The sequence below is a fragment of the Peromyscus maniculatus genome, chromosome 9 (genome assembly GCF_049852395.1).
Source record: "Peromyscus maniculatus bairdii isolate BWxNUB_F1_BW_parent chromosome 9, HU_Pman_BW_mat_3.1, whole genome shotgun sequence".
NCBI lineage: Eukaryota > Metazoa > Chordata > Mammalia > Rodentia > Cricetidae > Peromyscus > Peromyscus maniculatus.
The window spans coordinates 61,663,063-61,681,773 of record NC_134860.1 but is presented as its reverse complement, the minus strand read 5'-3'; the positions used below and the strand labels follow the sequence as shown (position 1 = coordinate 61,681,773).

The following is an 18,711-nucleotide window of genomic DNA, read 5'->3' as shown; positions in this document are numbered from 1 at the left end:
ATGCTGCCCCACCCCCCACCCCCGCACCGCCCCACCACCCCTTCCTGGAAAATTCACTTCACATCCCTAAGTCCAACTTTCAAGCCTGAGAGATAGCTTGACAACCTGAGTTCAATCACCTGGACCCCCACAAGTTGTCCACCGGCCCCACGTGCACGAGGTAGCTCACGCCTATCCCACCTCCTGTAATTAAATGTAAAATGTTTTTGCTCAGGCTGGACGGCTACAATATTGGATCACCGAAGGAGATACACCCAGGCTCCTTCACCTCCAGATGGGAGTTGATGGGGTAAGATGGAGGTTGCCACTCGGAATTTCTAAGCCCTCCCTGACCAGATGATGCCCCATCCTGCTTGGTCCTTGCCTTGGAAGCCACTTAATTTGACATCGGTGTTCCCAGCAGGAAACTACAAGGTCTAAGGGACTGGCTCTCGGCGTCCGTGCCACATTTCCAGACATCGGTCCGGAGCAGATCTTTCCAGCTGCGGCTTGCATGTCCCGAATTCTAACCCCTGCCAATTGTGGGAGGGGGTTGGGAGAAGAGTGGTCGCGCCCTGGTGCAGCCGCGAGGGCAGCTCTGTCCCAGATATGGGTGTGGGCTCGCCACAGGCGTCCGGGGGCGGAGGGGAGGTGGCGGGGGTAAGGCTCCAGGCGGCTTGGGCGGAGCCGGAGGCGGGCAGCAGGGGGGAGCTCTACCTGGCTAAGCAGATTCAAGGCGGAGAGAGGATAAAGGGCTGAACCAACCTCCTGGCTCCGCACGTGCTGCGCCGGCTCCAGCGTGGCGTTCTTAGCATCCAGTCTTGGCGTCTGCAGGTCAGTGCGGGAGTTGATCTGACGTGTCTCCTGCCGCGCCTCTCCTCGGGGACGGGACCCCCTTTCGGGGCTCAGGACGACCAGTGAAGCCTGCTGAGTGGGTTGGGGGCCCGGGCAGCTTCAGGGCACCATTGCTACGTTGACCCGGGTGGCGAGAGGTGGGCGCCCGCGCACCCCGGGGTGACAAGGTGGGGCCCGCTCCCTCCTGTTCAGCCTCCCAGCAATAGGAGTGGGCACGCAGTTCCCAGAAAACTGGTTTGTCTAGTAATCTGGGATGCGATCTCCGAGGAGATGGGTTGGGAGGGCCCCTACACCTTTTTCACCGGGAGCAGGTTGAGGCTGGCTGTCCCAGGTTCCCGCGGTAGTTTTCCAACCCCAGGAGGAGAAGGCCGGACAGGTGAGTCGGACCTCCCTCTAAGACCCTCTGTAGCTCACTCTTGAAGCTTTCTTGCTTTCGGTGATCACTATGTAAATTCCAAACTTTTTTTAAAAAAAATGACGTGGATAGGGTTAATTAACATGGGCAGAGCCTTTTGCCAGGTGCCTTCCTAGGTTGTCTGCTTATATTAAAACCACTCAATATGGTGACTCTGACGTCCGTTTTCGGAGAATAAGGATGCAGGAAACCACCTAGGGTCAGAGAGAGCCTGATAGTGCTCAACCTGGTCCTGATCCCCAGGAAATCTCCGAAATGCTGCTCTGGGCAGGCCGGAGGTGCCTTGAGACTTTCGTGTATGCCCTGATCTTATCTTTCTTTTTTAAAAAAACATTTCTTTATCTCCCTGCTCTTCCTCATGTGTGTGGGTCGCCTGCCAAGGTGCATGTGTAGAGATCAGAGGACAATTTGTGGGAGTTATTTCTCTCCTTCCATCACATGGGTTCTGGGAGTTGAATCAGTGGTGGCATGAAGGGTTGGGACTCAGAAGATCGCTCACCTCCTTTGGTCATTGATGTCCACTTTACCTTGGACACTTGATCCTCCAAAACGGAAGAAGACTCCAGTTTCAGGGAAGATGATGGGGTTAAATATGAATTCTGGAAAGCAGGTGGTTCACAAGGCCCAGGAGTTAGGAAGTGCCTGGCTTTTCCATGGTCCCTTGCTGTTAAAATGGTGCCCTTACAGCTTAAAATCCAGACTGCCTTGACTGTTTCTTATTGGTTGTGGAAGTTCTGTGATTGTGTGTGTAAACCCAGTGATAATGAAGATGGGTGTGGCTGACAGTAGCAACGAGCATGGGGAGAGAACACTGGAGTCAGGATGCTGCCACCCAGGCAACGCTGGCCTTTCCTAGACAGGTTTCTGGACACGAGGCTAACCCTACTTTAGGATTAGCAATGAGAACACAGAGAAGGAACTTTCCTGTAGAGACAGCAAAGAAAGATAAGGGTGTGGGCAGGTTTGAGCAGCAGGGGGCTGTGCCCTTCAGGGAGGGATACTATAGGGCTTGGGGTCTGCCTGGTGTTGCGGCTCCTCAGTGCCGTGTGTGTGTGTGTGTGTGTGTGTGTGTGTGTGTGTGTGTGTGTGTGTGTGTGTGTGTGCAGACCTTACCCCAAGTCTGAGAGCTCCTCACACTCTTCTGTTTAACTGTGGCTACAGGCAGCTAACAATAGACTTATCACATGAAGCACTTTTTAAGTTAGCAACGCGGGACTGCAGAGATGGCTCAGAGGTTTAGAGCACTGGCTGCTCTTCCGGAGGTCCTGGGTTCAATTCCCAGCACCCACAAGGCAGCTCACAAACAACTGTCTATAATGGGATCTGATGCCCTCTTCTGGTGTGCAGGTATGCATGCAGGCAAAGCACCCATATTCATAAACTACACAAATAAAAGACCTTAAAAGTTACAGTTAGAAATTCAGGGTGGTCTTGTGCTGGCTGGAACACTCCAGAAAACTGATGTCTCATCCTTGTGGAAAAGGCTATTTCTATTTTATTTTTATTTATTTATTTTTTATTTTTTTTTTGGTTTTTCGAGACAGGGTTTCTCTGTGCAGTTTTGTGCCGTTCCTGGAACTCGCTTTGGAGACCAGGCTGGCCTCGAACTCACAGAGATCTGCCTGGCTCTGCCTCCCGAGTGCTGGGACTAAAGGCGTGTGCCACCACTGCCCAGCAAAAGGCGATTTCTAAAGACTCTAACATTCCGGAAACAGAACTGTTTCTCCCCAGTACAGTTGTGATGGAATCCGCTTCCCAGAGGTAAAGCTGAGTCGTTTTTGTCTGAGAACAGAGTCAGTTAGAGTGTGGACACAGTCCTGGTGGCTCCTGCTCGCTGTGAGCTTCTTCTATGCAGAGCTGCTGGAAGTGCCCTCTGGGGATGCAACACTGTCTCCGGACACCTGAAGCCAATGCAATGAACACAGACTACCCTTCTCTCACCTGAGCCAGTTCTCAAGGAAGTCTTTGCTTAGGGCAGTGCATGTGAGACCTTTGCACCCACGCAAACACAAACAAAACCATCACCCAGGTCACTGGTGCTATCCCCTCTCAGCAGTGTTCCTGAGGGTCCCTTCATGTGCTGGATGGAAGCAGTCATCCTGTTGCTTGACGGGGAGAGTGCATTGTCCTCTCTTTCTCATCCTTTGCAGTTAAGGTCTATTAGGTGCTTGGATCAGTCTGCTATTTGATTTTTAACAGAGAGGGACTAAGATCTTTGTTTGCTCTTTGCAAATTTACTTTCTGGCCCAGCAAGCTGTTCTCAGAGTGTGACCCGGAGAACTGTGGAGATCCCTGAGATCTTTGTCGAGTCCACAAGGTCCAACCCCCTGAGGAGGAATGCTGCTATTTGCATATCTCCCCAGTGCATTAGGGGTTTCTCAGAAGATCTATGACTGAGTTTGGCCTCTGGCAGCTGATGAGGAGTGTGCTTGAGTATTCTGTTTCTAGAGTCTTGTAAGGTTCTAGGCTTTGGGGGTAACTATGTGTTTTTAGGGATGAAGTGCTTTGCTCTACGGTACTTTTCCAAGCCCATTCTTTTTTTTTTTTTTTTTTTTTTTTTTTGAGACAGGGTTTCTCTGTGTAGCTTTGCGCCTTTCCTGGGACTCACTTGGTAGCCCAGGCTGGCCTCGAACTCACAGAGATCCGCCTGGCTCTGCCTCCCAAGTGCTGGGATTAAAGGCGTGCACCACCACTGCCTGGCTCCAAGCCCATTCTTATCCCTGTGGCTTTGGATTCAGGTTTTCCTGCATCTATAGGGAATAGCATCAAAAGGCAAGCATACTTCATCGTGACTGGAGTATTGTACTAATGTTTAAATGTCAAATTATCTTTCAATTTAATAATACTGCAATATAAGAATTCCGTTTGTGTGTTTTAATGCTAAAGAGTGAATGAATTGTTGTTGGCTTGCCAGGGGATAACAGAAAACTTGACCTTCCAGCCCACAACTGGCAGTGAACATGTACGCTGAACCACTTCCCTGACTTATGGAGGGGAGTTTGTCCAGAGAAATGAGCAAAACTGAGTAAGAGGGGCTGAAAGGTTCCCTTGGCTCCCTGTGTCCCTGTGGATCTTCTGTCGGCCCGCTGTTCTAAATAACACAGTGGTGCCAGGAGCATCATTTCAAGACAAACCATGTAGAGCCCTCTGAGAAGTGTGAACCTGAATGGCTTAACTAGAGAGTTCAGACTCATTAAAAATCCCACATTGTTTTAGATTTTCAGACTAGAATAAGTTGTTGAAGCATCAAGCCGGACAGGTCACCAGACTGAGCATCAAACCACACAGATAATCAAATTGCACTGTCCAGAGACATAGTGACCTCCTGTTGAGGGGAAAGGACACCAAAGGGGGGGAGGGTCACAGCACTTCTCTCCAGTGGTGGATTGACTGGAGAGACTTAGCTGCATACGAAAAGACTGAGTGAGTGTTGTGAAGTGTTTTTTCCTCAGAAGTGGACCCGTTTGCAGCAGTGGCTGGATTCACAATGTTACTTGTGTGCTTAAGAATCCATGTCAGGGCCGGGCGGTGGTGGCGCACGCCTTTAATCCCAGCACTCGGGAGGCAGAGCCAGGCGGATCTCTGTGAGTTCGAGGCCAGCCTGGACTACCAAGTGAGTCCCAGGAAAGGCGCAAAGCTACACAGAGAAACCCTGTCTCGAAAAACGGAAAAAAAAAAAAAAAAAAAAAAAAGAATCCATGTCAGACCAGTCACAGGAGAGACTCTTAGTAGGTGGTTGGAAACAAAATAGCCCAAGTGTTGAATTACCTTTTCACACTCTGGAACGGGGTCGGGGGTGGGGGGTGGGGTGGGGGGGTGAACTTGTGTTGATAGTTCAGAGGAACCGGTGACTGCTGGTGCTTTTGTATCAGTCAAGACCATTCTGCACACTGCCAAGAGTCACTGTATTCCTGGTGGCTGTATGCTGGCAATGGGAAGACAGAACTGGGGAGTTGGAGAGATGACTCCACAGTTAAGAACACTGGCTGCTCTTGCAGAGGACCTGGGTTTTGTTTCCAGCACCCACATGGCAGCTCACAACTGTCTATAACTCCAATTCCAGGGGATCTGATGTCCTTTTTGAGTCCTGCAGGTTCTTGCACGCACATGGTGCACATGCATATGCTTAGGCACACATACATACCCATAAAGTAAAAATTAATAAGTCTTTAAAAGAAAGAATTGAAGGACCACACCTGCCTAGCTTTCAAACAGAAGTAAAGTAATTACTGGCTCTAATCACTTTCACAGCTTCCTTAAGAACTTGGATGTTCTGAAGCCTTGGCTTCTGAATGCAGGTCTTTACAAGCTGGTGACTGGAAGCACCCAGGAAGCTCCCTTCGTATTATCAAGTGTGATGTTGTCTTGCTGTAAAGCATTTGCGGGACTGAAGCGTGAGCTGAACCATCAACTCTTGTTGATAGAACATTAGCGCTGCTGGAAAGGACTGGCAACGTGGGGAATTTGGCAGGTGGATCCTAAAACTGAACAGAGTTGTCTGTTCCTGCAAAGGAACAAGGACAGCGGCTCATCCCCAATACCTGGGAGTTTCATGGCATTTGCCAATGTGGCTTTGACATTGCAGAGTGAAGCACGCTAACATTTACTTGGAAGAAGTTCATGACTCCCCAGACCAACATTTCCCAAAAGTCCACAGTGCATGGAGCTAAAAACAGGCTAAGAGAGCTGGGCGTAGTGGTGCAGGCCTTTAGACTCCAATACTTGGGAGGCAGAAGCAGGCAGATTAATTTGAGTTCAAGGCCAGTCTGGTCTACACAGTGAGTTCCAGGGCAGCCAGAGATACATAGTGAGATCCTGTCTCTAAAATACCACCTCTAAGATGTGTTGGACAGACCAACAGACATAAATGCGGCAAGGTGAGCAGTGATGACATGTCGGATCCTCCATACAGCCAGCCTTGAAGGAGAATTAAAGGGGCTGAGAGATGGCGCAGTTTTACTATAAAGTGCTTGTCATGCTTATGTGAGGACCAGTGGAGTTTCAGATCTCCAGAAACCACCAGTTGCAAAGTTCCATGCTGGGGAGGAAGCTGGGCAGGGGGGACCGGGAAGGCCCCTGAATTTCATTATCCAGACAGAATTGATGAGCTTCAGGTTTAGTGAGAGATTCCCTCTCAGAAACTACAGATGGAGAGAGGGATGGAGGACAGACACCCAACCTCAGCGTCCGACCTCCACTCGCATGGGCATGCACATCCGTGAGCATCCTGGTACTAACGAGTCCGGCCAGAGACCACACAAAGTTAAAGGCTAGTTAACCTTTGAGCTTTAGGGAAGTATTAAAGATGCGTATCTGGAAACATCCACTTCTCCCACCACTTTGCTGTGCGGGTTTCATTGTCTTCAGCTACTTCAGTGAAATCTCAAGACAGATTGAGCATGGAGGCAAGTATGAGAAGCAGCTGATGTTTGACAATTGACTCTTCTCGCTACATGGTTTCTGGTTTTGCTTTGGAAAAACATAGTTTCTTTTATAAGTGTGTGGATGTTAACATCATTACATGAATTAATAAAAATAAACATCTCAAAAATAATTTTAACAATATTTAATAAAGTAAATATTGATAGATGATATTATTCACCTATACTTTTTATTCCACAGTTTTTTTTTTTTGTGTGTGTGTGTGTGTGTGTGTGTGTGTGTGTGTGTGTGTGTGTGTTTGTGTGTGTTTCACACCCTGTTTCAAGACAGGGTTTTTCTGTGTAGCCCTGGCTGTCCTGAAACTTGCTTTATAGACCTTGGCCTTGTACAATTAGATCTGCTTGCCTCTGCTTCTAGAGTGCTGGGATAAAAGGCTTTTGCCACCACACCTGGCCTTCAGTTCACAATTTTAATTTTAAAAGTGTAAAGGAGGCTGGGTGTGGTAGTACACACCTTTAATCCCAGCACTTGGGAAGCTGGCAGATCTCTGTGAGTTCCAGGCCAGCCTGGGCTGCACAGTGAGACCCAAGGTAAAGGAATCTTGAAATTGGAAATTTTGAGGGCTGCTGCCTTGAGTCTAGTCGTGTTCATGCAATAGCAGAGACTCGTGAGAGATGCATCAGTGGATCATTTTACCACTCCCCTAATTGGTTAGAACATCCCTTTATGATATTGAGTCACCATTGTCTTTGTGGCCTGCTGTGGAACAAAATGGCTTTATGCAGCACATGGCTCTGTCAAGATGAATCGGGCAGTGATACGACAGTGGTCTTTCCTTGGAAAAGAGCACTGTGGGCAGACGTTTCTGTTGCTCTGACCTGATATCCCCATGATATCCCATCATGGACCCTCCTGCTGGAGGACAGGGCAGCAGGCACAAACATACCACAGCAGGACAGTCCCGCCAGCCTGTTGTCTGTTACTGAAAAGGAACAAGGACAGGGGCTCATCCCCAACACCTCTCTCTCTCTCTCTCTCTCTCTCTCTCTCTCTCTCTCTCTCTCTCGTTTTTGTTTTGTTTTATTTTGTTTTTCCGAGACAAGGTTTCTCTGTGTAGCTTTGGTGCCTGTCCTGGATCTCGCTCTGTAGACCGGGCTGGTCTTAAACTCATAGAGATCCACCTGGCTCTGCCTCCCAAGTGAGTGCTGGGATTAAAGGCGCGCCACCACTACCCAGCGGGAGAGTTTTCCTCAAAGGCATTCCTCTGAGGGAGGTTAAGGAAAGTCTCAGGATTCCCTGTAATATGGCCAACACTGGTTACCTCTTTTTAGTTGCTAACCTGGAGCAATGAAGCCAGTGATATGCCCGTGACAGGAAAGCTGTCTAGTGGGCTCATTTATGAGTGAGCTGGGATGAAGGGCCTCAGCTTCACTACAGAGCATCCCCTCCACCCCACCAGCATTTTAATCACCTTAACTTTTCATGCTAACCCCACCCCACCCCCATGATTCATAAGGGTATAAAACGTTTTCTCCAGCTGGTATCCTTTTACTGCACATGCTCATGAAACATTATTTGGGGTATTTCAACCTGTGTTCTTGGGTTATTTGGAGGGGAACAATTTCATCCATTGCAGAACAAAATGTCCTAAATCAAGGCACGTTTTCAACCCACGGGTGGGAACACCAGCTAGGTGGGTTACAGCAAAGCAGAGACATCTTTGCTATGTTTCAGATGCTATCTGGTGACCTTCTTAGCTTTAGGGTTGGTGGCATTTAGTGGTCTGCTAAGTTAGTACATTCTACAAGGATTTACCGGATAAGTCATGTTAGGTTAGACACCGTGGAGGGCAACAGGTGGCTATTTGCAGAGACTAATGATTTAAAATAAGTTTAAATTGGTCTTTAGTTCTGAAACATCCCAACTCTCCACAATTACAAATTCTAACTGTTCAACTGTCTGTGTAGTCTGTATAGGTGTGGCTCCTTTTTTGGGGAGGGGGGGGATTTTCAGTTCACAGTGTAGACACAAGTGTGTGTGTCCGAACCTCTTAACTTCCTGTGACAAGGAAAGTGTCCACTGTCAGCTGGTAGTGGAGGTGAGGACAAGGAGGAGGGAAGTAAATGCACATTTGGGGTCATAGAAACGCTGGGAAAATGGTTTTTCTAAATGAGCCTTTCAAAGGACGTGGGATTCAAACAGCTGCTGTTCACAGCTTACTAGATATTGCCGGTTTTTTTTCTTTTAGCCATCTGCTTTTCTAGTCTGGGTCATTCCAAAGATAACATCTAAAGTGTTAGCACAGATGGCCAATGCTTAGCTATTTAGTCTGGAACCTGCTTGTCCCCTCAGATGGTGTATGCACAGGTTAATAGCAACATAGTCAAGATTGCAAGCCCTCACCAGATCTGGTGGCTGGTTTGTTTTGGTTTTGGTTATTTGTGTGTGTGTGGGGGGTGATATTTGTAATCTACAAAATAAAGCTTGCCTGAAGCTCAGATGACAGCCAGAGAGTTAAATGCAGAGGTCAGGCAGTGGTGGCACACACCTTCTTTAATCCTAGCACTTGGGAGGCAGAGATCCATCTAGATCTCTGTGAGCTCAAGGCCACACTGGGCTATATGGGATTGATCCAGTGTAGGAGGGAAACAGAGCCAGGCAGTGGAGGCACACACGTTTAACCTCAGTTAAAGCACACACACGCCATTAATCCCAGCACTAGAAAGGTTGAGATAGGAAGTGAAATGGCTGGGCGGAGAAAGCCATATAGGGCGTAAGGAGACAGGAACTCTCAGAGAGCCTTTTGGGCTGAGGACTCAGGGACATTCAGTCTGAGGATTTGTGGAGGCAGGATTGGCTGAGGAGTTGGTGAGGGGAGAAGTGGCTGTGGCTTGTTCCTTTGTCTCTCTGATCTTTCAGCATTTACCCCAATATCTGGCTCCGGGTTTTTATTAAGACCATTTAGGATTCGTGCAACATCTTATTGTTGTTTGATGTTTGTTGATTGCCACTGTAGCTTGGCACCTGGTTTGATTTCATTGTTACCCCAGGTTACATTTATCCCTTTGTCCCTGGGCCTAACTTGACTGGCTTCCTATGGGACAAGTCAGAGGTTCGGTTTGATGCGTTCCTGAATCACCAAAGAAGCCTTGGCTTCCGCACTGGCCACTGTGGTGTGATTTCAGGAGAGCAGCGCTTCCAGGGGCTGATGGATGTAAGGTTAGTAATGGATTCCGTCCTTCCTTTCTCCCAGGGTATCAGAAGAGCATCCTCAGGATGTTAAAACAGGTGGCCAGAGTGACGGCACAGAGCAAAGCCTCCGGCTGCTCGCAGCTTGTCTTGCCCTTGCGGTTTCTAGGCAGCTCTTCTCGTCAAGTCCCAGCAGATGCCAGCTTCCACTCCACCTCGTTCTCCGAAGCAGAGCCTCCCCGGGTCTTGATCACAGGTTGGTTTGTCTCCTCCTCATCTGTGGCATGAGCCTTGCTTTCTCTGAGACGCTTCTTGTCGTGTGCTGTGCTTCAGAGCGGCTGTCGGGAGACGCCGGAGCTGGATTTCATGGTTGCACTGGGAAAAGGGGTCTCTGAGTAAGGCATGCCATCCCAAATAACTTTTTCTTGGGGAGGCAACCCTTTTCTTATCAGATACAGCCCTTTTTGAAACATTCTGGGTTAGGATTCAAAGGGATTGTCCTTTGGGGGTAAAGGGTTTATTAGAAGGATCGTACACATTGTAGACAAGGAGACAGAGGCATGGCAGGGCTCTGAGGGAAGTCCAGGCACAAATGGCAGAGTGGGGGTCTCTTCCCACAGGTTTCAGAGGATGGAAGGGTCCTAAGTCACATCGTCCATGAGCAGCCTGAAGTACATGCCTGCAGTCCAGGTGTCTCTTCATTAGCTAGGAGGACGAGGAGGGCAGGAATCCAGAAACACAAGTTACTTTAATTCTGAAAACCAAATTACTGCTGTTTTGAGACCATCTAAGGGTCTGGTCGGGGTTCATTTTCTTTGCCATTCAAGAATGAAAAGGCAGGAAAATTCTCAAGCTTGACAGGTAGCAAGCAGCAGAGGAATCTTAAACATCCGACAGCAGTTGGTGGACAGAATCGGCAGCTGCAGAAAGGCTTTTCTTAGGGGTGAGGAAACACTTACGGCAGGCACACAGAGAAAAAGACCCTGTACAAGGTCGGGGGGGGGGGGGGTCGGGGTGGACCCTGATTTAGGACTGATCAGTTTGAAGAAAGACAGCCCAATTGGCTCACAACTGCTGTGTGACATGTCCTGATCCAGCCTTGAATTTGTTGAGCCATTCCATCTTCAGGGGCCCTATTGGAGGAAGAAAAACCCAGGCCTTTGTTTTAAGCTGCCAGGCTTTTGCCTGAGGTCAGGAGGGTGAGGAAGAAGCCAGCCATCTTGGAAATTCACCGTCTTCGCTACCCAGCAATGGCCTATCTCGCTCGCTATCTGACTGCCCGCCAGGGAGCCTGTCTAATGCCAGTTTCAGAAGTTAGCAGTGCAGCTAAAATGGAGAAGCATTACAAGATGGTGTGGTTCTGGCTGACATCTTCCATCGTTGGCTTCCCCTATTCATCACTATTTATTGCCTATGTTTCCTTTCCCTAATAAAATCTTGTTTTCTGTCCTGGAACTTGATTTCCTTTCCTAAGTCAGGGCAACAAAACCGAATGGATAGGGAGGGTGCCAGTTCTGGAACACATCTTTCTCCTGGGCACATCTTTCCTTGGCCAGATTCCCCAGCCCAAGCCCAGAATCCCCCATCACAAACTGTTACTGAGCTCTCATGATGCACTGGAAATAAGACGGGATGTAAGCGCTGCCCGAGCTTCTTGTTGCCGTTGAGCCCCTCACCACCAGACCCACTCACTCATCGATCCTCCTTCTCCATCCTCCTCCTCCAGAATACGCAGTGCCCGGCCCCACCCCCTTCACTATGCATTCCGCGTTGTCGCTGACAGAGTGCTTCCTAGCAGCTGGAGATAACCTCTCCCTTAACACATTTTACTTCTCCATCCTCTGTCATGTTTTCACTCCTTTCCTGTCCTGCCCTCTGTGTTTCTTTCATTCTCTATCTCTGCTAAGGTTTTAGTCCTCTAGGGTTTTAGTCCTGTGTTAACTGACAGGGAGTCCCACTGCTCTGTCTTCCTGCCACGTGAGGGTCTTGCCCAAAGAGCAGTCCTCCTCCAAATGTGTTCCTAGCCCCTTGGCTACATCTTCCTATCCGTGGTGTCTTTAAACCTCCAAGTTAGGAAAGCTAGCATCATTTCTTTCATAGTGGTTCCTCGTTGATTCTGTTTGTTTTGAGGTAGGGTCTTTCTACTATGGAGCTCTGGCTGTGTCCCAGGCTGGCCTTGAACTCAAGAGATCCACCTACCAAGTGCTGGGATGAAAGGTGTATACTACCACACCAGCTTGTCCCCCGCCCTTTTGTCAAATGGCTTCTTGCTCTCCCCTCCTTGGAGCTGGGCCCACCTCCCCCCACACACACACACCACCCCCCTCCCCGCACAAGTGTTACTTTTCTTCTTGTGTCCTTGCTATCCTCTTCCTCTTGGGCACCCCTGGCCAGAAAGTCCTGCCTCCAAAACTCTCAGCTGCACTGTCCATGCTGGGCAGTGGCTGTCCTGTGTTCTGAGAGTAACCTGCAGGGATTGCATCAGCACCGCCCCTGGCTTCGGCCCACTATGACTGGAGGGGTTTCATTCCACCGTTACGCTTTGAGAATAGATTTGCACTCAGGTCTCACCTTGTTTTCTCCTTTGCCTAGGGGGTCTTGGCCAGCTGGGAGTAGGACTTGCTAGCCTTTTGAGGTAAGAACTTCAAAACCAGGTCCTTAAGGGTGTACAGTGGTCACCGTCAACATTAGCTAGCCATTGGTTCTTTTGCCTCTGGCCTCTTTCTGCTTCTAAGATGTCACATCTAAATAGCTGCTTAAAACACGGTTTGCCTCTTGGTCACAACGCCAGCTCTTTGCCCTAACTTGGGTACAGTGGGATTCATCGCCCCAAGTGAACCACTTACCTCAGTTGTTCATGAGCAGAGGGCAGGGACCAGTTCTTACAGGAGCTGTTAGAGAATCGTCTGGGGTTGAGGGCAGGAGGTGAAAAGAATGAGGGAGAAGAGGAAGTGCCAAGGCTGTGGAGATGGCATTGGTGGCCAGTGCAGTGGGGGAGGGGCAGAAGGAGAGACCCAGGCCGTGGGGAGAAAAGGAGGTCGGAGCTTAGGGAGGCAAAGCTGAGGGGTCTGTGACGATGGTGAAGAGAAGGGAGGTGACTGGAGAAGGCCCAGAAATTGCAGTGCCTATTTGAAATGATCAATGTCCTAAGACCTGTATCCGCGACGTTGCTGACTTGTGGGGGCGGGGCTTTCTTTCTCTATAGGAAACGATTTGGGAAGGACAACGTGATCTTATCAGACATAAGGAAGCCCCCAGCTCACGTCTTCCACAGTGGTAAGATACAGAGGTTTTAGTTTTCAAAATGCAGCCACAGAGGCAGAGTGGAATCCATGTGTGAATCAAAGAGGGATTCGGGCCTGGGCCTGGCTTTAAAGTGTATTTTCAGTGCCACTCCATTCAAATGACAAAGAATGGAAGGGCCCTGTGGAACTTGAAGTTTGGGAATAATGTATTCGAATATTACTTGAAATAATGTCTTTGTACTAAAAAGTTTGATTCTTATCCTTTGAGTTTTTGGTTATCTGACTAACTTCAAGAGCCCTCAAACATAAAATAGGTTTGATGAGGAAAAACCTTGAAGAATATGGAGAAGGGAGATGGCTTAATTCAGAACTCTTTCAGAGGACCCAAGTTTGGTTCCCAGCACCCACATCAGGTGGCTCCCAACCACCTGTAATTCCAGCTCTAGAGGATCAAAGACTGTCGTCTGGGCTCCACAGGTTTCTCTATGTAGCCATGATATCCTGGAACTCTGTAGACCAGGCCAGCCTTGAACTCAGGTTCACCTGCCTCTGTCTCTCAAGTGCTGGGATTAAAGCGTGCGCCACCATTGCCTGGCCATTGGTAGACTTTTAATTACTGCTTACTAGGGGTTACAGGTCTGTTTAAATTGCACTCACAAGCACCCTCTCTCATAATTTCAGCACCTTCTTCTGGCCCCTTTGGGTACCTGGATTCACACACACACACACACACACACACACACACACACACACACACGAATTTCTAAATGGTCTTATTAAATAAAAAACACGGAGCCAGATATAGGGGTGAAAGCCTGAGAAAGATCAGGGAAATAGGGAAAGCCATGGCTAACCTCACCTCACCAACTTGGCAGCTTCCAAATGCGAGTTACTTTCTGCCATCAGATTTGCTCTCTCTGTCTAGCTACATCACTTCCTCTTCTTGCCCAGCTCTGTCATTTCCTGTCTGTCTGTACAGACCTCTAGACCTCCATGGTTAACTAGTGTTGGAATTTAAGGTGTGTACCACCACACCTGGTTCTGTTTCCAGTGTGGCCTTGAACTTACAGAGCTCCAGACAGATCCCTGCATGCCATGTGATAGGATTAAAGGTGTGTGCTAACATTGCATGATTTTGTTTTTACTTATAATGGCTGTTTTTCCTCTGATCTCCAGGCAAGCTTTATTTATTAAAGCACAAGTGAAATAATACCACATTTCAGCACAAATAAAATATCACCACATTTTCCTTTTTTTTTTTGTCTAATAAAAAATAAATAGAGAGAGAGAGAGAAACAACAAAGAATTCTGAGAAAGCCAGACATGGAAGATGGAGCATGGCTGTTCAGCCAGTGCTCAGAAGGCTGGGGCAGAATCACAAGGTTCCAGTCCAGCCTAGGCTACAGAGTCAGGTTCTGCTTCAAAAGGAAGGATGGGGAGGGAGGACAAGATGTCTCTCCAGTCAGTGGCAGGGGACAGGGAGTCCATTTAGCTTCACGGCAGCCCTTCTCACTCTGCTTACAGGCCCGTTCATTTACGCCAATATCTTGGATAACAAAAGCCTTCGTGAGATCGTGGTGAACCACCGTATCAGCTGGCTGTTTCACTACAGTGCTGTGCTGAGTGCTGTCGGAGAAGCCAACGTGCCCTTGGCCAGAGATGTCAACATAACTGGTGAGCCGCTGGCTCTGGCCTCAAGGGGCCAGTCTTTCCTGCTCTTGGTAATCCCTTTGATTTTCAGATTTTCATAGTGTCTATTCATTTCAGGACTGCATAACATTCTAGATGTTGCAGCTGAACACAATGTGAGGTTGTTTGTGCCCAGCACGATTGGGGCTTTTGGACCTTCCTCTCCTCGGAACCCCGCACCTGATCTCTGTATTCAAAGGCCCAGGACCATCTATGGCGTATCCAAGGTCCATGCAGAGCTCATGGGAGAAGTAAGCATTTCTCAGCAAGATTGCTGCATGTTCAGGGCTGGATGATTCTGTGTCCCGTCCCATTTTTTTTTCTGCTTCAGACACCCCCTGCTTCATGTTCGGGGAAACATTTCCACCCCAGAGATAATTACTTACCTGGTGTGTTTGTCAAGTGGTAGGCCCCTTGAAGGCCCTGAAGAGCTCCTTAGCTATAGGTTTCTGCTTGCCCGCAGCCATGATAGCAACACTCAGCACTGTTGGACGCTCCCGGCCTTGGAACTGCTTCCCTCTGTGCTTGCTGCCCAACTTGTTTGTAAGGTTCTCAACACTGGAGTTATGGTGGGCGTGTTAAAACTTTTTCTCCAGGAGAGAGAGAGACAGGCAGAGACAGAGATGAGGACGAGGGGCGGGGTGGTGGTGGTGGTAGGAGGGGGGAATATACGTGGGTACCAAGTGTGTGTATTCATGTGTGTGGAGGCCAGAAGTTAGGTGTCTTCCTCAATTCCTCTCCATCTTAAATTTTGAGACAAGGTCTCTTACTGGAACCTGGAACAAGCAGGCCAGGCTTATGGGCATTGAGCCTTCGGATCGTGTCTCAGCTTCCTTAATGCTAGTTACGGTACATGCTGTGTCCTGCTTTCTCATGTGGCTTCTAGAGGATCTAAGTCAGCTCCTCACGCTTGTGCCAAGAAGCACTTACCACCTGAGTCACCTCCCAAGCCCAGAAACTCTCTACTGTGGAAATTTTCAAGATGCTTTTACTCTGCCTTAGAGTAAACCGTAGTCAGTGTCTGGCCCTTCAGCTACTGGATGCCAGTTTTTTTTTTGTTTGTTTGTTTGTTTTTTTCTGCTGGGGAGCAAGCTTGCCACACTCAGGGCAGGGAGCAGGAGCGCCACCTGCAGGCTGCTCTATCATTTGCAGTGTTGATGTAGCCTCGGGATGGTGATTCTTAGAAGATACATAATTGAGTGTTATTAAACAAAAGTGGGAAATGTGGAAATTCTGAAAATCCCATTTTCTTTCTTTCAAAAATTGTGTTTGTGCACGTTGCGTGTGTCTATGCACACACGAGTGTGCCACACACAGCATGTGTGTGGAGGTCAGAGGACAACTGTGCAAATCTCCCCGTCCACCTTTATGCTGGTTCTGAGGGTCTAACTCTAGTCACCAAGCTGTGTGGCAAGTGCCTTTACCCACTGAGCCGTCCTGCAGGTCCTAATTGCGTATTCTTTTAAGGAACATTTTCATTGCATGTGATGTTTTAGGAAAAGCAATTTATTTGTTTTATCTAAACTACAGGATTAGTATTGTTATTTTAGCCAGCTCTTTCTTTTTCTTAGTACTATTATTACCGGTATGGGTTAGATTTCCGGTGCCTGAGATATCCTGGGATCATTTCTGCAGATTCCCAGCCTGGAGGAGGAACAACTGGTAAGTGCCATCCCCAATCTCCCTCACCCTTAAATTCTCTTTGTTTCAGGGAGACCCTGGTTAGTCCATAAACTGCCTGCCTTAGTTTCCCTGTATTTCAAGAGAAATTGGAAAGTAGGGAGTGTTTTTATCTTGCTGGTACCCAAAATGCAGTAACTAAAAAAATTCTTCAGTTACCTGTGTGTAACAGTAAATCTTGATATAGCCCATACTATTCATATCTCTTTTGGGAGCCTTCCGTTCTTAATAGTCTAAAAGAGGTTCTGAATTAAGAGCACTGGAGAGCTGGCATCTCAGTCCTGGACCTCCTCCCTCCTGCTGCCACGGGCGGGATTCTCTTTCAGACTACGCAGTCCAGATTTTCCACGCTGCAGCAAAGAACGGCACATTTGAGTGCAACCTCAAGGCCAGCACCAGGCTCCCCATGATGTACATCAGCGACTGCCTCAGGGCCACCCTGGAAGTCATGGAGGCCCCCGCCGAGCGCCTCTCCATGAGGACCTACAACATCAGCGCCATGAGCTTCACCCCCGAGGAGCTGGCCCAGGCCCTCCGCAAGCACGTGCCCGACTTCCAGATCACCTACTGTGTGGATCCCCTCCGACAGGCCATAGGTAAGCCCCCACACTAATCCACTCTAGCTCAGAATAGAATCTGGGAATGCCCACGCCACCCCGGTGATGAGGCTTTAAGGTTGAGGAGCTCCGGCAGCCCGTTCACAGATGCTTCCGTGTGGGAAACAGGTCTTCGGGAGAAAGGTTCCAGCTCAGGAAGCCATCCGGCACCATTTCACCTTTGCACGATTTAATAAAGCAGGGAGAAACAAATCAAGGCTGTGTGCAAACAGGCTTGTGCCTTCGTGTGGTGTTGTTACCATCTATGGCCCGGAACACCCTTTTGGATATCAGAATGTTCCCTTACAAAGCCATGTGTGGTTTTAATAATAACATGAAAACTCCAGTGCAGGTTCCCAGTGTCTTCTGGAGAGGTGGCCCTGCATGTATTAGTTCTGCTCCTGTCAAAGACAAAGTTTCCTTTTATGTGCCTGCATATAAAATCCATCCAGTCATTCACAAACACAGAGCCGGAATAATCCCGTGTACTTTCCCGTGTCTTTCCCCAGCTGAGAGCTGGCCCATGAACCTCGATGACAGCAGTGCCCGCAAGGACTGGGGCTGGAAACATGACTTCGATCTCCCAGAGTTGGTGGCTACCATGTTCAACTTCCACGGCGCCAGCACCAGAATTGCCCAAGCTAACTGAAGGGGGAGGAGCAATGCCCATATCCTCACAGTGTAAGGGACATGGCATTCTCTAAGATGGAGAACTCATCAGACTGAATTCTGGCAGCTCACGTGGAACTGCTGGGTGGGGTTGGAGTTCCTTTTACACATTGCCTTTTGTTGTGTGCCTAAACTGGTCCAGGCACACATCCGATGGAAGTGAAGTCCTAAGTGGTAGTGGCTAGCTCTTGGGATTTGCAACATTTGTATTTTAATTAAATTCAATTTAAGTATCACTTCCAAGACTTCCTCTCTTGGCCAGAGACCAAAGATCACATTTTAAAGATTTTCAAAGATGTTCTTAATGTTCAGAACTTTCAAACTTCACCAAAAATGAACACTAGCAGCTAAATTTTTAACTTAAGGTTTATCTGAGGGCTGGCTCAATGGTTAAGAGCACCAACTGTTCTTCCAGAGGTCCTGAGTTCAATTCCCAGCAACCACATGGTGGCTCACAACCACTTGTAATGAGATCTGGTGCCCTCTTCTGGCCTGCAAGGACACATGTAGGCAGAATACTGTATACATAAAAAATAAAATACGCCGGGCGGTGGTGGCGCACGCCTTTAATCCCAGCACTCGGGAGGCAGAGGCAGGCGGATCTCTGTGAGTTCGAGGCCAGCCTGGGCTATGAAGTGAGTTCCAGGAAAGGCGCAAAGCTACGCAGAGAAACCCTGTCTCGAAAAACCAAAAAAAAAAAATAAAAAATAAAAAAAAATAAAAAATAAAAAAATAAAAAAAATAAAAGCCGGGCGTTGGTGGCGTACGCCTTTAATCCCAGCACTCGGGAGGCAGAGCCAGGCGGATCTCTGTGAGTTCGAGGCCAGCCAGGGCTACCAAGTGAGCTCCAGGAAAAGGCGCAAAGCTACACAGAGAAACCCTGTCTCGAAAAACCAAAAAAAAAAAAAAAATAAAAATAAAAAAAAAAAAATAAAATAAATCTTAAAAAAAAAAAAAAAAAAGATTTATCTGGGCGATTAAGAGTTTGAAAGATGATGCACTTCATAAAGGG

General features: G+C 48.3%; 2 protein-coding genes across 3 annotated transcripts in view; both read left to right on the top strand.

Moving 5' to 3' along the window:
* Mtmr9 (myotubularin related protein 9) overlaps positions 1–289 on the top strand; it is a 33,523-nt gene extending 33,234 nt beyond the window's left edge. Inside the window, exon 10 of the mRNA XM_076545179.1 lies at positions 215–289. Within this exon, the coding sequence (XP_076401294.1) occupies positions 215–285 (71 nt within the window). The 3' untranslated portion in view covers positions 286–289. The remainder of the gene's footprint in view (positions 1–214) is intronic.
* Positions 290–673: 384 nt separating this feature from the next.
* On the top strand, positions 674–17,935 carry LOC143266713 (L-threonine 3-dehydrogenase, mitochondrial). 2 transcript variants are annotated; one of them, XM_076545183.1, is made up of 9 exons: positions 674–2,596; positions 5,501–10,076; positions 12,413–12,455; positions 13,026–13,096; positions 14,590–14,739; positions 14,833–15,005; positions 16,326–16,416; positions 16,761–17,030; positions 17,540–17,935. In XM_076545183.1, the coding sequence occupies exons 2-9, from the start codon at positions 9,908–9,910 to the stop codon at positions 17,677–17,679; spliced, it is 1,107 nt and encodes a 368-aa protein (XP_076401298.1). In that variant the 5' UTR covers positions 674–2,596; positions 5,501–9,907; the 3' UTR covers positions 17,680–17,935. The 2 variants fall into 2 exon arrangements, with proteins under 2 accessions (XP_076401298.1, XP_006996042.1); XM_006995980.3 differs by having other exon boundaries at positions 675–813; positions 9,885–10,076.
* Positions 17,936–18,711: the final 776 nt, after the last annotated feature.

Bases quoted from the DNA above. Each gene is read 5' to 3' on its own strand.
- LOC143266713 (XM_076545183.1), top strand. From the start codon at position 9,908: ATGTTAAAACAGGTGGCCAGAGTGACGGCACAGAGCAAAGCCTCCGGC. The intron at 10,077-12,412 runs GTTGGTTTGTCT...TCCTTTGCCTAG, and splicing joins TCCCCGGGTCTTGATCACAG to GGGGTCTTGGCCAGCTGGGA. The intron at 12,456-13,025 runs GTAAGAACTTCA...CTTTCTCTATAG, and splicing joins GGACTTGCTAGCCTTTTGAG to GAAACGATTTGGGAAGGACA.